Genomic DNA, 19,596 nt, shown 5'->3' on the forward strand with positions numbered 1-19,596 from the left:
TATGCTGCATTTGTTTAATTATGTAAAGATGGTTACATTTGTTTACGGTGTGTTTGTTTTACCTCTCCTGCCTAAGGCACCTGATTGGTCTAATAAAGAGCTGGACAACCAATAGCTAAGTAGAGAAAGGATAGGTGGGGCTGGTGGGCAGAGAGATAAATAGGAGAAATCTAGGCTCCAGGGAGAAGAGGAAGAAGGAGAGGAAGAGGGGAGAATGAGGTACACGCCCCAGGTAAGAAGCCAGGAAGTCGCCGGCCAGTCAGACACAGAGAAGCATCTTGCCCTGGGTGTGTCCCTCATTCTCTTCTCCTATTTATTCTCTCTGCCTGCCAACCCTGCCTATCCTTTCTCTGCCTAGCTATTGGCCATTCAGCTCTTTATTAGACCAATCAGATAGATGCCTTAGGCAGGCAAGGTGAAACAGATGCAACACATCTTTACATAGTTAAACACACATCCTTACATCAAACAAATGCAGCATAAAATAACACTCCACAACATACTTCCAAAATCCCATTGGATGGACGAAGACCTTTGAGGCCCAAGGTCACCCATCAAGGATGTGGTAAAGTTGGGATTTGGCAGCCTGTGTGTTAGGTGAGGCAGGTGGCCCACCCCAGAGAGGGAACTTGTCAAATAGCCTGGGGGTTAGAGAAAGATTTCGGTGATCATGTTTGTCCTGGAACATGGTTCTGGGGCCAACGATCCCTAGAATCATTTGGGCCCAGGAAGTTCAGTTCTTTCAGAAAAAAAAAAAAGAAAAAAAGGTTAGGATCTAGAGAGATGGCTCAGTGGTTAAGAGCACTGGCTGCTCTTCCAGAGGACCTGAGTTTAATTTCCAGTAGTCACTTGGCAGCTCACAATCATCTGTAACTCCAGTCCCAGGAGATCCAATGCCCTCTTCTGGCCTCAATGGATACTAGGTATGCACATGGTACATATACATACATGCAGACAAAACACTCATGCACATTAAATAAATGATAAAAATATACATTTATTTATTTTTTGTGAGTGACTATTTTGTGGGTGACTGAGTGGGTAGGTAGGCACACATTTGCCATAGTGTGTGTGTGTGTGTGTGTGTGTGTGTGTGTGTGTGTGTCTGTGTCTGTGTCTGTGTCTGTGTCTGTGTGTGTAGGTCAGAGAACAAGTTCTGAGAGTTGATTCTATCCTACTACCATGTGGGTCCTGAGAATTGAACTCGTCATCAGGCTTGGTGGCAGATGCCTTTACCCACAGAGTTGCTCACTGGCTCAGTGGCCATGGAAGCTCAGGTCTTAGCCGATCAAAGGTAGAGTACATGCATGAGTTGATGCCATACACAACCTGGGTTGTTCTGGGAACTTCAGGGACACCAGTAGCAGCAAAGAGCCACGCTTCCCCAGGGCTCTTGAATGAGACACATTGCTGCTGTTTGGAGTGGAAGTTGCTTGTTACTTTTGAGACAGTCTCATTCTGTAGCCCAGGCCTCAAATGCACAGCAATCCTCCTGCCTCAGCCTCTCAGTGCTGGGATTATAGCTGTAAACCACCACACCCAGTTACAAGAACACTTTAAATTTCAGGTGTGATTTGCTTCTGTTTCGGTTGGGTGACCCTTGGTTGAGGGACACTGGGTCACGGCAGAGCAATGCCCAAAGTCCTCACACTCCTTGTTTCCCTGACATTTCTCTGGTTTTCATTTCTGAGTGCGTGAGGATGAACGTTCATTAGGCTCTGGTTTGCTTATTTAAATGCCCCGGACCCCATCTGGCTAAGTTAGGTCTCCCATGCAAATGGTAACCAGGCCCAACCCTCCGAGATCAGACCAGATCAGGCAATTGGGAGCGTTCAGAACAAGATGGCCACAGGTGGATCCATTTATTTCTAAGACAGCTCTCTTGGCTGCTGAAGTCAAGAGACTGGTGATTCTGAAGATTTCACCCAGGAGAAGAGCAACCTCTTTTGGTCCCATGGTGCTGTCAGCCATCTCCAGTGCCACTGTAGCTGAGTAGGTTGTTTGAAGGCTGGGGAAGAGGGCTGTGTGAAGTCACAGGGAGTGTCCACGTGAAGCCTGGAGAAGGGGCTGTGAAGAAGCAGAAAGGGTCTGTGTTAGGGAAGGTTAGGGAAGGGAGCTGTGTGAAGCTGGGGCTTCCTCAGGCCCGGGGAAGGGGCTGGGTGAAGTGACTGTGGCGTCTGTTTGAAGACACCCACGGTGGTGGCTTCCCTGTGTTTGGCTCTCTATAAATTCACCCCTGCTTTTCAGGACCCGAAGTCTTCTCCATCACTCTCGGGTAGAAGAGAAGTATATGATCTTGAGGCTGTTTCTGGTAACGAGGTCACTACCCAGGGTGTGCACAGGGCAGGTGGGCAGTCAGCGGCTGTTATCAGGCACAGCCATTTCACCACCTCAGCCAGATGTTTTAAACTTTGGGGGCTCTAATCTTGAATGTTGAGCTGGTTCTGGAACAATCAGGAAGTGTAGAACCTGCCTGGTTCTGCTGATTTTGTTTGTTTGAGTTCTACAGATAATTAGAACCTGCTTCTGATGTTACCTCTCCAATATGCCCGGAAAGGAAGGAGTCAGATCCTGGCTTTCTAACTTGATATTGTTAGTCTTCTGACTATAGAAATTAAGGAACAACATAGACAAGAAACACAGCAGTTTTGTTTTGAATGCACAGGTAGCTCAAAGCATTTTTACTTTTCAGCAGTGACTTTGCCTTGGTGCCGAGGGGTTGCCGTACCCTTTGGGGATGAGCTGGCCAGTCCTGAACAGTTAAGTTTCTCCTTTTAGAGCTGGACCATTTCTGAAACTCAACATAATCTCAATGAGTTCAAGCTGGGAGGTCTTGGCAGGCTATAACTGCAATTCTGCCACCCGGTGCTGCCTGGTTTATGCCTGGTGCTGCCCTTGATGCCTGCCTGTGAGAGTCTCACTCTCCTCTCTGTAAAATGGGAACAATGGATAAGTCACTGCACTCGTCTCTGGCTCATAACTCTGGGATGAGGATCAATGATTTAATGTAAGTCCCTCAAACAGCCCAAGGCACACAAGGAATACTGAGTGAACATTGAGTTTCCATTCCTTGGCTTTTCTTCCTTTAAATTGGCGGAGCCAGAAATTACAGGGGTGAAAGCCCTTTCCTGCCTTGGCATTGTTGATGTGGAGAGAAAATCACAATCCCCCAAGGGGCTGAGCACTGGAGCGTGGCCAGCTGGTGGTGTTGGAGACAGACGGCCTGGGACTCAGCCCCCAGTGGAAAGGACGACTCAGCCTCCTGATGCCCCACAGACCTGGTCAGGAGAGGGTCTCTGTGCTCCTGGTGGCTCTGTGGCTAGGCCAGTTGCCTTGATCCAGAGCCCATGCCCATACTGTGTTCCCTGATTGGGGTCTGGCTTTGGGAAACAAGGGCAGCAGAGTCCCACGGTCACAGTGACGAGTGACGATGGTGACATGTGGCTTTAATCTGACTCTGAAAGTCAGCTCATGTGTTTCTCCTCACTCCAGCCAGTTATTTAACTAAACCTGAGGAAAATGGTATAGGATCTCCACATTCCAGACTCCCTGACACATTCTGGACTCTCTGCCAGTCCCAGTCTGAGTCAGTGGTAAAGGGTAGAGAAGTCAGAAGTGAACAAAGGTCAGGAACCAAGGCTTAGCACAGCTTCAGAAATGGCCCCCAAATCAGATCCAGAGCTCACTCACACTAAACACAGCCACTGTCATGGGACACTGGGACACTGTCCCAGTGGATACAAGCTCTCATAGGCACAGGACTTTCACAGACACATTGTCACTAGACTCACACATACACACTATCTAGGACTTACACACTTACATATACAGTCACACGATGCACACATATACACTCGTACACATATCCAACACAGAACAAATAAAACATAATAAGAATTAAGAATATAAAATGGAAGACCCAGCTACTAAGGCACCTCCATCCTCCTTCGGGAACTGTGTCTCTGTTTTGGTTCCCTCTATTCATCCCCCTGGCCCTTGCCTTCTGGGCTCACTCTCCCACAAGCTGTCCCCCAAACACTGTGGCCTACCCCCCTCTCATCTGTGGACAGATCCTCTATTGGACCCTGCGAGGTGGCTTCCTCCCAGCCCACACTTGAGGTTTTAGGATTTAAAAAAAAATTTTCCTTTTATGCCTCTGCCTTGGGTGTCCTGATCTTACAATGTGCCCAGATGTGAGGGGCTGGTTTTTAGACCCCAGAAAGATGAGGAGTTGTCTGGAAAGTGGGGGCACGTAGTCCCCTTGGCTTGCACATCATTCATAGCTTTGGAAGCACAGACCTGGACCCAGGGTGCCTGGGCTGTGGGTTTTCTGGCTTTCCCTCTCTTCTGCAGCTCTGGGAGAATGTGGCTATTGGCTCCTGGCATCTTCCCTGCAGGAACCCAATGGTGTCCTGGTGTCTGGTGGGATTTGAGAGGAGAGCGCCTGCTAAGACAGCCTATTCCTCATTGCTTCCTGCCACAGTCTCTGGGAAGACGGTGTGGTGTGTGTGCTGGGATGTTGAAAATTGGCAGGAGAGTGGTCTTGGCATGCAGGGAAGGTCAGCTCAGGTTCCACCCGACTCTCTCCTTGCCTTTTCACAAAAGCCTTTGTTTTCCCAAAGTTTCACGTGTGTGGCCCTGCAGGGACATCTGCTCCTGGCTGTCTGAGCCTCTCTCTGTACAACTGCCAACTTCCCCCAGGTTTCCTGACCCCAAACAGCCTGCCCTCTCATCCCATCTTAGAAGGGGGTTATTATTCCTAGGGGTATCCGGCCCTTTGGGAACACAGATTATGAATTCAACTTGAAAACACATCTTTGGTTTTGTTTTCCTTTTAGAAGAAGGAGGAGAATCCAAACCATGTCCCGATGCCTCTCCTCTCAGTGGTGTCTGAGTCTCTCTCTCCATCCATGCTCACTGGCTGTAATCTTCCTGCTCTTAGCTTAAAACAGGAATTGTGTGGTCCCAACTCCTCCATTGTTCTGATGGAGGTTAATGGAGTTCCCACACAGACAAGGGATAGTGGGAAGTGGGGTCTAAAAACAACTCTTGGTGTCACTTATAGAAATGCTCAGATGTTTCTGCAGAGGCGAGCATGCTGGATGTTCAGCAGAACATTTGTGGTGTGCTCTCAGGTTAGGGCCGTGGCTTCCTGTGTGGAGAAGGAGGTGTGTTCCCCACCCAATTCCTCCTTATGTTTTAAAGATTTATGTGTGTGTGTGTGTGTGTGTGTGTGTGTGTGTGTGTGTGTGTGTGTTTCTGTGTGAGCATGGGTACTCCATGGAGGCTGGAAGAGGGGACCAGATGTCATGCTAGTGGAGGTACAGGCAGCCATGAGCTGCCCAGTGTGGGTGCTAGGAACTGAACTCAGGTCCTCTGGGAAAACAGGGTATGCTGAGTCCCTTGCTCTGATTTTCTCAGCATGACTGGGCCTTTCTGTGAATGCTTTATTTGTGTTTATGGTGTTTGTGTTTGAAATGGTAATAAAGACCACAGAATCCAAAGGAACGGGGCCAGCACTAGATAGCGGGTAGGGACACATGTATGTGGGTGGATCCATTATGAGGCATGGTGGTCAGATCATTGTCATAAGGTAGCTTTCCCGGGGAGTCCAGGTTTGTGTGTAAGCATCAGCAAGGATGGCTCAGAAGCAAAGCCGTCTCTGAAGTCTGGGTACAGCTGGCTGGGCTCTCACGCTCCTCCTTGAGGGGCAGCGGGGTGTCCTGCTGCTGCTTTCTGTCTCTTATAAGCTGTTCACCATTGTTCTGTGGTTTGAAGTTGATGGCTTTCCCGGGTCTCATGCTATCTTGTTTTACCCTATTCTCAGGCGTCCTGGCTCTGGAGAAGGCTTCGTGGCAAGAAGCGGCCGGTGATGGCATTCTGCCTTGTGATGCTTCTGTCTGCGGTGGCTGTCACTCACCTTCCTCCAGAGCACCCAGCTTCCACTCCAGGACTCGGTCCCATGGAACCTGACTCCAGCATTTGGCAGACTTTGAACTCTAGCCAGAGGCAGCGGGCAAGAAACCTGAGCCTCCGGAAGGGCCGGGCTTTGCCCAGAAATTCCAGCTCGGTCTGTACTGAGAAACGAAGCCACAGAAGGCGCGTGGACAGAAGCAGACACCCACTGGGGGTCAGAAGAGACATTACTGTGACAGGAGGTCCGACGCTCAGTGCCCAGCATCATGGGCTTTTAGTGGAGGATGAGGTCAGAGATGCAGGAGGCACAGCCCTGGACCAACCTGGGCATGATGTTCCTGTCCAGGAGACACAGAGTAAGACAGACACCCTGGTTAGCCTGCTGACAGGGGGCAGCCTGGCAACTTCCCAGGCACGGAGAGGTACTGCTGCAGTGAGCTTTAGGCCCCATCCAGCAGAGGGTGGGAGTTCCCTGTCAGGAGCCAAGGACAGAGTCTTGACTGGTGGGAAGCCTGGGGGTGCCACCTCAGGTTCTAGAACTCATTGGTGGCCTGGCTCAATTGGAGAACTCCAAAGGTCCCCATGGTGCCATCCCGAGCCCCCTGGATTATTGGCCAATGCTGTGACTGGGGGGCAGGTTCCACCATGGTTCACAGAACATGATGTACAGATTCTCGGGCTACTGGCCCATGGGGAGGTGGTGGGCAAAGCCAGGGTCCCTGCCCATGGGCAGGTGCTGCAGGTCGGCCTATCTGCTGGGGGTGCCCTCCAGGACATGTCTCCTCTCAGACTCAACCAGCTCTGCTCCCAGGGCCTCTGTGGTCTGATCAAGAGGCCCAGGGACCTGCAGGAAGTCCTATCCTTCCATGTGGACCGTGTCCTGGGACTCCAACGGAGCCTGCCTGCTGCAGCCCGTACCTTCCACAGCTCCCTTCTGCCCTACCGTTACACCGATGGCAGTCTGAGGCCCATCATCTGGTGGGCACCTGATGTGCAGCACTTAGGAGACCCAGATGAGGACCAGAACTCTCTGTCCTTGGGCTGGTTGCAGTACCAGGCCCTGCTGGCTCGAGGTTGCAGCTGGCCAGGCCAGGTCCCGTGCCTGGGCATCCACCATGTTGAGTGGGCACGTTTGGCCCTCTTTGACTTCCTGTTGCAGGTAGGTGTGGTTGGGCAGTGGGGTGGAGTGCTGTGGAGTTGGGAAGTTTCAGGTGAAGGCCAGCTTTGCCTGGCCAGGATACCCACTCCTCACAATCCTGGGCTTTATTATCTAGCAACTGTTCTTGCAATTTCTCTGCCTGTTTATCCTGTGGTGCCCTAGAGCAGGGCTTCTTAAACATTTTCCATTCAGGGACTGGCTAGACAGCTCAGTGGTTAAGAACACTGGCTGCTCTTGTAGAGGACCAAGGGTTGATTCCCAGCTGGTGGCTCACAGCCGTCTGTGACTCCAGTCCCAGGGATCTGATGCTCTCTTCTGGCCTTGTCAGGTATTAGATGTGCCCATGGGTACCCAGACATATATGTAGGCAAAGTACCCATACACATTAAAAAAACAAAACAACAGAACAACATCAAAAAACTCAACTACTACCAACAACAACAACAAAATATCCATTTATTAAAACCCTGTTTTACCCAAGAATTTTTGTTTTGTTTTGTTTTGTTTTGTGTTTCAAGAAAGGGTTTCTCTGTGTAGCCCTGGCTGTCCTGGCACTCACTCTGTAGACCAGGCTGGCCTGGAACTCATAGAGATCCACCTGTTTTTGCCTCCCGAGTGCTGGGATTAAAGGCGTGTGCTGCCACCACCTGGCTTACTCCAGAAATTTTTATCTGACCTTGGATATACAGTAATGTAAAATAGGTATATAAATGAAGTATTTACTGATGATAATGAAGAAATTTATTTTAAAACAATTCCCAGGTATACACAAAATCTTGCCACTTGTTAAAGATTAAAGCAAATTTGCATATTAATGAGAAGTTCGTTATTTTAAATGGAGACTTGGCTGTGGCACCACAGGGTGTTGGGCATATCCAGAAATTCACTTTACCGTTGACGGATACTTTGACTTTGTAGTCACGAGTCCGGAGATGCTGCTTTGTATAAGTGGGAGCTGCAAGTGGGTGTTCCTCACTAAGCACTGGCCATGTCAGTACAAGCATCTGACACGAGAAGACCCAGCCCAGCAGTGCATGCCTGCAGTCCCAGACTGGGGGGTGGGGAGTGGAGGGCAGGCAGCCAGGTGGACCAGTGAGCTCCGGGTTCAGTGCAAGTCCCTGCCTCAAAAAGTAACTGAGGAAGACATTCAAAGATGACCCCTGGCCTCCACACATGCATGCACACCTTCATGACACATGAGAACACATACACATACATACATACACCCTCTGCAGAAAAGGCAGAATTATGTTTAGGGCTATGTCAGAAATTACTGGAAATTCTGTTTTAATCCCAAGTTACTGATTCAGGACCCCCTCCCCCATCCCACTGCTAAAATACCAGTTTGCCACTGTTTACAGTTTTTGATGTATTTATTTTATTTTAATATGTATGAGTGTTTTGCCTGTGTGAATGTATGTTTACCACATTCATGCCTGGTGGCCATCAAAGCCAGAGGAGGGCATTGTATGCCTGGGACTGTAGTCACAGATGACTGTCAGCTGCCATGTGGAAGCTGGGACTCAAACCCAGGTCCAGTCTCAACACAGTTTATAGTTTTATATCTTTGAACCCACATGCAGTCAAGGGTGTTGCATAATTTAAAATAAGGGAGACAGAGAGAGAGAGAGAGAGAGAGAGAGAGAGAGAGAGAGAGAGAGAGAGAATTGCAGAAAGAATGGAAGGAGAGCTATAAAGGGAGGTGCCCATCCATCTGGACACTGAGCATTCACTGAGGCCAACTAAGGTTCTTGCTTCTGTCTGGCAACAGAAAGCCTAAAACTTATTGAGAGGAGGGGCTGAGGTGGGATTCAAAGTAGAGCTGCACAGCAAGGCTAAGGTCCAGCTGGGGGCTGTGAGCATCAGCTGCTTAATTGGCCCCTTGGAGTGTGGCTGCTCCAGGCTTGAAGGTGTGATGCTGGCTGTAGACAAAGGGCCTTGAAACAGCTGGCCATTCATGCCCACAACCAGGAAGCAGAGAGTGGTGTATGCCTTCTCTATTTGATACACTCTAGAATCCCCTACCCAAGGAAATCCTGCCCAGGATAAAAGTGTGACTCCCTGTTAGGATGGACTGTACCTCTGAATCACGAGGCAGAGTAAACCCTTTGTCCCTCAAGTTGCTTTTTTTGTCAGGGTATTTTATCACAGCAATGGGAGAGGAAACAGACACCCTCCGTGTGTGTGTTCCACACAGATTGAAGGGCTCCTGCTGGGTTCTTTCCTAATGTCTGTCTCTGGGCCTGTGTTAGATGGTTTACCAGCCCTAGAGGTTTCTGTGTGCTAGGACGTTTATGGATATAATTAACTCAAGCAGCTGGCGAGGGTATACACTTGGTAAGCAATAGGTGCCATATCCAAGGCTATCCAGGAACAGAACCAGACCATCCCCATAGCAACCTTACTGATGGGTAAAGTGTCTGCTGTGCCAGCATGAGGACCTGAGTTCCATCCCTGGCTCCCATGTACAAAGCCAAGTGTGGAATGCTTGGACTCCCAGAGCTGGGTAGGAGGAGACATCCCTGGGTCTGATTGGAGAGAGTGTTGGGATGGGGGAAAGGTGCATGAGGGACACATCTGACCTCTGGCTCCTGTATGCACATGCACAGGTATAGGTAAGCGCGTGCGCGCACGTGCGCGTTGGCACACACACACACACACACACACACACACACACACACACACACACACACACACCAGTAATTATTAATGAAAAATAAAATGGAGCCATTGAGGTCCAGAGATTAAGTTCCTTGTCCAAGGTCACAGCCAGGGGGCTGAGAGGCAGCCTGGCTGGCCTAGCCCGGAGCTCACTCCTTTCTCACAGAGTCACTATTGAGCTGGCCAGTAATGGGAGCAGAAGGGGACATTTGCAGGGAGGCCCAGGGGCCCCGAGACCCAGGGAGCAGCCGTTTGCAAAGCCCGACTCCAGCAATGTGCTTACGATAGCTTTGTGCTCTGTACAGAGGACCTCTGTTCCTCTCCAGGGCTGTAGCATGCGACCCTTCCTTAGCTGCCAAATTCTGCAGTGGGGACAGAAATCTCTGCCGCCAAGGCGCACACAGGCCAGCTGTGTGGTCAGACACCACTGGGCTGGGATCATGCCACCTTTCCCTAGTTTGCTGGACAGCAGTCAAGAAAAACAGCCATCTGGCTGACAGCAACTTCCTAGAAACCTCAGTGAGGCTGCAGAATGTGTTAAGGCACAGGCACCTGAGGTGCTGTGTGACCCACGGCTAGCCACAAACTTCAGATGCAGCCCCCTGAGGTGGGTCTGCTGTCAGGCCCCTCACACTCGTGTTAGCAACACTCAGAGGCCAGGGACAAAGTGCTGGGGTTTGGCATCGTGTTTCCCTGTGCAAGGGCTTTTCTCCCACGTTTGAGGTGAGAGAGAGAGAGAGAGAGAGAGAGAGAGAGAGAGAGAGAGGGAGGGAGAGGAGGAGGAAGAGGAAGAGAAGGAGAAGAAATGATTCCATTGAAGACTTCAACCCGAGTTTCTTGGGGTTGCTCATAGAAACATGGATAAGTGGTCCCCAGGGTATGGACAGTTGAGCCACTGAGGAACCCTCACCCCAGTGTTAACTGTCTATAGATCCTGGGGGCATGGCTCATAAGTCTTGTGAGATATTGTTCCTGACCCTCCACAGGAGTCAGTTAGAGACCCACCTCGTGAGGACTCCTGTGGTTAATTACAGCTACACTTACTTCTAGCTGGCAATGATCATGTCACACCTGGAAGACAGTTCCACACTCCAGTCTGCCTCTCAGGCTCATGTCACTGTGTGACCAGGGTGATCTGTGGAAGTCAGGTGAGCCGAGTTAAACTGGTAGTGTTGGTGTTTGAGGGAGGTTCGTGGCCCCCAAAGCTAGGACCCAGAAGCCCCAGCTGCCAGAATCCTGGTCTGGGCTCTGTCTCTTCTTGGGGCCAACACAATGGTTCCTATTGTGTCTCTTGCCTCTGTTACAGCTTGTCCAACCCCATCTCCTCACTGAAACCTGAGAGACTCTTTGGTCTCAGCTCTCAGCAGCAGAGCCCAACACCATGGTCCCAATGGAACTGAACTACCCATAGGAGAGAAGGCAGCCATCCAAGGGCCCGTGGGACCCAAGTTCACAGGGAAGTTCACAAGAGTGGTGGGGCATGACTGACTCAGGCATAGTCTGGGGGAGTGAGGAGACTAGGGTGCTTGTAGCCAGATCCCTGGCAGGCTGAATCTGGGGGAAGCTCCTGGAGGAGCATTCGGAATGCAGCAATGGAGAAGGCCTCCACAGCATAGCTGTGCAGAAGCTGCAGCCTAGAGGAAGGGCTCCGAGCCACACAGGTGGGCCAGGCCACAGTTAGATCCATTACCTCCCTGTCAGACAAAGCAAGGCCTCCAGTGCCTTGAATGGTCCTCTGACTATAACCTCTCCGGCTCTTTGTCTTGGCATTTGGTCTCAGTCACTCCCTAATGCAGTGGGAACAAGCAAAATACCTCCATATGATCCAGTTGTGGAGTATTTTCTCCATTAGTGGTTGATGGAGGAGGGCCCAGACCATTGTGGGTGGTTCCATCCCTGGCCTGGTGATCCTGGCTTCTATAAGAAAGCAGACTGAGCAACCCAGTAAGCAGCTCCCTCCAGGGCCTCTGCATCAGCTCCTGCCTCCAGGTTCCTGTCCTGACTCCCCTCAGTGATGCACTGTTAGCTGGAAGTGTGAACAAAACAAACCCTTTCCTCCCCAGAGTGCTTTTGATCCTGGTGTTTCGTCACAGCAACAGAAACCCTAAGACAGTCTTCCTTCTTTTTTTGTGATCTGTTTGTTATTCCTGGATGCTTCATCTCCTTGGGACATCAAAGACACATCCAGGGCGGCTCCTCACTGACTGAGTGGCTGTGACTTCTGTATGGTCATCCTACACTAACTGCACTTTAGTCTTCACCCTTGCCCCTGCATGTGTGTGGGTAGGTGGGCAGATGTGTGTATGTGTGTGTGCATGTGTGTATGTGCGTGTGTGTATTGCATGTGTGTGCATGTGTGTGTGCATGTGCATGCATGTGTGTATATGCATGTGTGTGCGTGTGTGTATTGCATGTGTGTGCATGTGTGTGTGCATGTGCATGCATGTGTGTATATGCATGTGTGTGCATGTGTGTATTGCATGTGTGTGCAAGTGTGTGCATGTGTGTGTGCATGTGCATGCATGTGTATATGTGCGTGTGTGTGCATGTGCATGCATGTGTGTATGTGCATGTGTGTGCGTGTGTGTATTGCATGTGTGTGCATGTGTGTATGTGCGTGTGTGTATTGCATGTGTGTGCAAGTGTGTGCATGTGTGTGTGCATGTGCATGCATGTGTGCATGTGCATGTGTGTGCATGTGTGTATTGCATGTGTGTCCATGTGTGTATGTGCGTGTGTGTATTGCATGTGTGTGCAAGTGTGTGCATGTGTGTGTGCATGTGCATGCATGTGTGCATGTGCATGTGTGTGCGTGTGTATTGCATGTGTGTGTGTGTATGTGCATGTGAGTGCGTGTGTGTATTGCATATGCATGCATGTGTGCATGTGTGTGTATGTGCATGTGTGTGCGTGTGTGTGCATGTGTGTAAGTGTGTGTGTGTGCATGTGCATTGTGTGCATGTGCATGTATGTGCATGTGTGTAAGTGCGTGTGTACACGGCTCTGAGACATGAGGAACTGGCTCTCTGGGAAAGGTTGTGTTTCTACGAGGGAAAGAATGACCCCCAGCCCAGCAAAGGTTCTGAGAACTTGGGCTTCTGGGTGGAAAAGGAAGTGGAAGATCCCGGATGTAGGGTGTGGACCACAAGAATACCAAGCATCTTTTCTGGAATGTGCCTGGCATGGTTCAGGGATCTGGTGAGTCTAGACAGAGAGCTAGGGCCACCCACACCCTGTGCTGGCCTCTCCCTGGCCTTCCTTGATCAATTGCAGTGTCTTGTCCCAGCCAGACACTCTGTTTGGGAGGTGACAGGTGGTGGGTATGGAGGACAGGCTCCAGTGCCTCAGGTCTCCTTGGGGACTTGCGTGTTCTCCCTGCTTCATTTATTGTTCAGAAGACCTCACGAAGTTTTAACTTGTATTGAGTGCATTCTGGGTTCTGGGGTCAGACTGTTTATTCTAATTATTTATTTTATTTCAGTCGTTTATTTTCCTGTCCAAGAATTCACAGCTCTGAGTGCCAGAGAGGATACACCTGCCACGCCGTCTGTCTTTATGGACAGAGTCAGATTTCCTGGCTTCAAACCCAGGGATCAGCACTCCTAGCTATGTGGCCTTCAGCGCAGTAGTTACTCTCTTCTAACAGGGCTCACTGTCCTCGTCACTTTTGGAATGGGTGTCCCTCTCACTGCCTAAAGGGACCCAGTGCACTGTGCTGTGTAAAGCTGTCAGGGTGGCACCTCCACAGCCCGAGCTGTGCAAGACCCTTCACTAACTGAAAGCCCCAGATTGAATTAGTTTGCAGCACCGCCCGGCTGGCCCAGTGCACTGGGACTCTGCATGGAATCATCATTTCTCTGGGTAACTCCTCATTTTTTCAAAGAGTGGAGGAAGGGCGAAGTCCTGAAGGAATGTGGGCTGCAGCCTGAGCTTGCTCACATTCAGTTGGTGGGAAAACAAAACAGACAGCATGGAAAAATAATCAACCTGGCACCTGGGTGAGCACGCTCCTCCTGCCAGGAGTCCAGGTGGGCGTAGATCTCAGGAGGACAGAGCTGCCCACGTTATGCTCTGGAAATAAATGCTGCATGATGGGAAATCTGGATAGAGCAGCCTGGGGCTGGGGGAGGGGATGGGAGCAGGGGTCCTGTGCAGGTTCCTGGAGGTGTGGGGGCAGGAGCAGGGTCCTGTGCTTACTCCTGGAGATGTGGTGGTGGCAGTGCTGGCTGGAGCTGGCTGTATGTCCAGGCAGAGCAGTTCCCACATCCACGTTCCAGTCTCGCCAGGGCCGCCTCAGCATTGTCCTCCAGCCAAAGGCAATGCAAGCAGCCGGGGTTTCTGGCTTACAGACTGTCCTAATTTGCTTTCTATTGCCGTGATAAGCACACTAACTAAGAGCAGCTTGGGAGAGAGGGGTCCATCATGAAGGGGAGTCAGGGCGGGAACTGAAGCAGAGGCCATGGATGGGTGTTGCTTGCCAGCATGCTCCCCACGGCCTGTCCTCCCTGGCTTGTTATAACACCCAGGACGGCCTGTGTAGGACTGACACCGCCCACAGTGGGCTGGGCCCAACCTATATCCCTCATCAAAGAAGAAACTGCCCCCCAGACTTAATGAACTGATAGAGGCGGTTTCTCAATTGAGGCTATTTTCCTGAATGACCACAGCTTGTGTCAGGTTGGCAGAGCACTAACCAGCACGTAACACCATTGCTTTCCAAATAGACTGCATATATTCATGTCACCAAAATCCCTACTCCACGTTGGACTCTGGGCCTTGGGCCTGTTGCCTGAGGGGACCCTCTGGTCAGCCCCTCTCAGGACTGTAGACAACAGAACTCTTACAACCATATGCCCAAAGAATATGCCTTTAATCTTTCCTTTGCCTACGTGGTTCTCCACGTGGCCACATGGAGTAATGACACCCATTTTAAAAATTCTAGAATCACACCTATTTTTTTTTTCTGGGGTGAGATGCATGGGACTCAGAGGGTTTTGAGGTGCGAGCCAGAAGAGCCTGTGTACCTACCTAGTAGCAACAGAGCTGGTGATAGTCCTCTCTCCAGCTGGGGTTTCTCTTGAAACAGAACTTGGTACTAGGATGTGGGTAGGGTCAGTTCATTTGGGAGTTTCACCAGGAAGTCTGCTGAGCAGGGAGAAGAGCCCACAGAAGGTGTGGTCATGAGAGTGCTACCCCCTCTCCCCCCCCCCCGGCCAAGTGAAACCTGGCCCTAACGAGGGCCCATGGGGCACTGCAGAAATCTACTCCATCTGAGGATGGAGAGTTTGCACACCAGCTCTGGGGGTTGCCTCTGGATAGAAGGAACATTATTTTATATTACTTCCAGTCTGCTACATGGGTAGGCAATGCCTGATCAGGGGCCAAAAGGCTCCTCTGAACTCGGGAATGGGATGACAGGGACCTTTGCAGGTGAGCCTGGGTTCACAGGTCAGGCAGCAAGAGAGTCTGCTAAAGCCTTAGCAACTACACACCTCGGACCTGGAAGGTAGAAAGGTCAGGGAGCACAGTGTGAGAGTCAGAAGTTCAGGGAGCACAGCTCTGAGAAATGACAAAGGCTCTGCTTGACTTCAGCAAGAAAGGAAAGAACTTCAGAGAACAAAGATGAGGCTCCAGGGAGTCTGGGGATCAGGACAGGGAGAGCATGTGGTCAGGGGAGCCTGGGTCCTTCTGCACTGTGTGACTTGACAGTCTAGGGGACCTCAATTAGTGAGGCCAGCAGACACAGTTCAGCAGGGCAGGGCTCCCATGCAGGAAGTCTGAGTGCTTTTGATTGGCATGTGTGCTCAAAATAGACCATACCTCTGGGATTCTGCTTTGCTCCTTGAAGAATGTCAAGGACAAGCCACTCACAAAGACCAAGGAATTTCCACATTGCTTGTTGAGGATTGATTGTTTTGGAATTAGTCTTGTTAATTAAAGCTAAAGGAAGAAGAGAAGGTACCCAGAGAATCCAGGACTATCACCCCATGACTGTGGGAGCAGCAACAAGTGCAGGTGGTGGCCATATGTCCACAATTATCATCTGTTGTTGCCACTCAGTCAGCCAGGCTAGAGACCTGGTTCAGATTTTCTGGGCACCGTCATCCTACTGCCCCTTCCCATATACAGCCCACCTTGTCCACAAATGGGGCCCCAACCTATGCTTCAACAACTTTGACTTCAGATCCCAGCTGCATGTGTTCTCCTTTATGAAGCAGAATGTGTCTGAACTCAGGATGATAGGGTCTGAAGTGAGGAGGCAATGAGGCAAGGGTGGCCAGACCGACCAGCTCTGTAACACCAACCTGCTGCCATCAACTCAGTATGGCACTATCTGAGGTCAGTGGAGGTCCTGGAGTTTCAGGACAGAAGACTGGTTCTGGCAGCTTAAATGGACTAGGCTTGGCCACCCTTCCTACCATGCCAATTTAAAGAGATGAGTCGTGGTGACAAGCAGGAAAAACAGAGAGAGGAGCGTGGACAGAGGGGTCCCGTGACCCACGCTCATTTTAAGGATACTGACCTGAGCTTCAGGTTTTTGACAGAGGAAAGATTAGGGTAGATTCCCCCTTCTAGCTGGAGGTAAGTGAGGAGCTGATCAGCACAGACAGCCTCTGAGTCCCTGAACAGCCTTGGCCAAGTGGCCTTGATATTGGGTCTGGAGAAGACAGGTACAATGCCAGCCTTCTCTGCAGGTCCATGATCGCCTGGATCGCTACTGCTGTGGCTTTGAGCCTGAACCCTCAGACCCTTGTGTGGAAGAGGGGCTCCGAGAGAAGTGTGGGAACCCGGAAGAGTTGCGGCTGGTCCACATCCTGGTATGTTTCTCCTGTATGCGTGGTGCCTTGCCACATGAGGGCTGGATAACATGTCTCTCCTGCAGGAAGATGCTCCCGATGGCTACATACAGGGTTCCCCAGACTTCTTTCTTCTCTCTGTCAGCAAACGTTGGCTTAAATAAGACTTCTAGGATGTCAAATAGATAAAACAGACAAAATGGACATTGAGCATGCAGCTGAGGTGGAATGGGTATATGTGTGAAGCCGTTTTTACTGCTCCTCGAGGCACTTGAGGGAACTTTGAGGTCTTTGAGGGGTGGAGTTGGATACCAGGGATATGAGTGGAAGGGGGAAGAGGCAGTCGGAGGGAATGCTTGGGCTCTGAAGCCTAGATTGCTAGGGGGTGGTTATGGAAAGTAGCATTGAATTCTGGGAGTGTGTGGGAACAGTGTGTGCTTGGGAGTGTAAGCCAGAGGAGATGGCCTGCTATTGCCAAACACCAGAGTTTAGAAGTGTGTGCATTCCCTGGAGTACACTCGTGTGGAGGCCAGAGGTTGACACCAGGTGTTTCCCTCTGTCATTCCTCACTTTAGTTTTGAGACAGGGTCTCTTCACCGAACTTAGAGCTTGCCAATTCAGCTAGACTGATCTTTAGCCCCAGGGACCCAGGGCCCTCCTCTCTGTGCTCCTCAGCACTGGAATTGCAGGCACACACAAACTCACCTCACCTGGCCTTTTTTTTTTTAGGTTCTGAGTTTTCAGGTTCTCATAAATGCATGGTAAGCCCTTTGCCCACTGAGCCATCTCCCCAGCCCCATACCATATTTTTAAAGCACTAGAGAATTCCATTTTTCTTGTTTTAGTGTGGAAAGGATTTAAGAAATGCTAAAGACTCTACCTATGAAATTAGGGTGTGGTCAGTGATCTATAGAGATAAAGGACATGGCTGTATGTTCTAGGTGATACTTAGGCACAGATGACAAGAGAGATGGTGTGTGTGTGTGTGTGAGAGAGAGAGAGAGAGAGAGAGAGAGAGAGAGAGAGAGAGAGAGAGAGAGAGCCTGTGTATGATATGACATGAATGTTTTTGACCCTGAGGAGTATACTTTTTCCTTTTGCAACTGCAAGTTCAGTTCCCACCCATGCTCCTGACCCTGCTAGCCACTATACCAGGAATCAGCCCCCTTGCCTTGCAATTTAAAAGGTACGATTATGACTCACTGCTATGCTATGAGTTTGCCCTTGTTGTTTATAAGCTGTGTGATCTTGTGTAAAGTGTGTAAGACTCCTAAGGCTGCTGGGAGGATCTACAGAGATGGTACACAGGGCTGGTGTAGAGTAAACCCTCAGCCATGGGACCTTGTGGACAAGTGGGGAGATTGTGGCACAGACAGCTGAGGATGCCCTTGAAACTGACAGAGTGGTACCAGTTACACTCTGCCCTTACCAATGGCTGCCCCTGTCCATCTTCTTCCCCTGAGGTCCGGAGCAGTGATCCATCTCACTTGGTGTACATAGACAATGCTGGCAACCTTCAGCATCCCGATGACAAGCTGAACTTTCGGCTGCTGGAAGGCATAGCTGGGTGAGGATCCAGGGTGTTGGGTAGGTTTGAGGGGTGAGGTTTGATGGCCCTGCTGCAGACTGTGGAACCTTCCAACTTCATCTCCTTAGAGGGCTAAAGTCCATCAGACCAAAGCTAGATCTGAGGCTGTGGGGGCTGAGGAAGGCTGAGAGGGGCTACAGTCACTTGGCCTGTCCCCTATATCCAGAGGGGGACCTGGATATTCCTGCAGAATACCAGCTGCCCTGCTTCAGTGTGTGAAGGCTAGCTCATCCTGGATCTAGTTGAAAGAGCTAGCCTGGTGACCTGCCATTCCTCGTCTGCTCTTAGTAGGCAGCTCAGCCTTTTCAGGGCCTTCTGGGTCCCCAAGTGTGCCCAGATGAGCCCAGAGTGGTAGGGTTGGTACCCCAGGCTTCACTTTAGGGTGGGGCCTATCTGAGAGCTCTACCATCTGCTTTCAGGACACAGCAGGCTGCAGGATCTGACAAGGAGCCAGCAGGCATAGACTTGGCACTTCCCTGGCTGACTGTGCTGGGTTCCCGGCAGAGTGGGGGGCAAGTTTGGGATTCACACTTGTGGATACTCTCTGAGCTCAGTTATGCCTTTCCTTTCTTGCATGGGCTCTGGGGCCTTGACCAGGTTTCCTGAGTCTGTTGTGAAGGTTCTCGCATCAGGGTGTCTACAGAGCCTGCTGATCAAGTCGCTGCAGATGGACCAGGTGTTCTGGAAGAGCCAAGGTGGAGCCAGAGGTCTGAAGCATGTCCTGGAGACACTGGAGAGGAGAGGGCAGGTCCTGCTGAGGCACATAGAGAAGCACAACCTCACGCTGTTCGGGGACAATGACCTGTGAGCCCATCACTGTCTGGACAGAGCTCACCCTGCTTGGGGGACTTACCACAATGTAAACCTGAGCTGCTGAGTGTTCCTCCCAGTGACAGTATTTCCTTGACAACAGCTGGCCATTCAGTTGACAAATGGGAGAAGCCAGCAGCTGGAGGAGCCTGCAGTGCCATGGGATGGTTCACCTGTTGGGGTGGTGGACCCCAGCCTCACACTCCCTCTGCATTCTCCACTCTGGATATTTACTCCCACGCACCCATAAATATGTTTAAGAATGTTCCGTGAACATGCAGTGCTGTGTGCGTGCATGTGTGCAGAGGTGTGCAGGTCTATGCATGAACCTGGGACTTCATGCATGCTGGCAAGTTCCCTACCAACTGAACTATATGCCCAACAGGAGAAGCCTTTTTTTTTTTAGGATTCATTTTTTAATATGAAATTTTACTTTTAGGTGCATGGGTGTTTTGCCAGCCTATATATTTGTGCACCATGTGTGTACCTGGTGATTGCAGAGGCCAGAAGAGGGACCAGATCCCTAGGACTTGAATTACAGGCAGTTGTGAGCTGCCTTGTAGGTGCTGAGAATTGAACCTGGGTCCTCTGGAAAAGCAGCCAGTGAGACAATCTCTCCAGCCCCTAATTTTATCTTCATTTATGTGCATGTGTGTGTTTGTGTG

At 50.6% G+C, this 19,596-nt stretch overlaps 1 protein-coding gene across 1 annotated transcript; it reads left to right on the plus strand.

Annotated features, from left to right (window-relative positions):
* The first annotated feature begins 5,833 nt into the window (after positions 1-5,833).
* On the plus strand, positions 5,834-18,929 carry Gask1a (golgi associated kinase 1A). The gene is made up of 4 exons (XM_035444244.1): positions 5,834-7,075; positions 16,432-16,554; positions 17,997-18,100; positions 18,719-18,929. Exons 1-4 carry the CDS (start codon positions 5,873-5,875, stop codon positions 18,927-18,929), a joined length of 1,641 nt encoding a protein of 546 aa, XP_035300135.1. The 5' UTR covers positions 5,834-5,872.
* Positions 18,930-19,596: the final 667 nt, after the last annotated feature.

The sequence above is a fragment of the Cricetulus griseus genome, chromosome 4, assembly GCF_003668045.3.
Source record: "Cricetulus griseus strain 17A/GY chromosome 4, alternate assembly CriGri-PICRH-1.0, whole genome shotgun sequence".
NCBI lineage: Eukaryota > Metazoa > Chordata > Mammalia > Rodentia > Cricetidae > Cricetulus > Cricetulus griseus.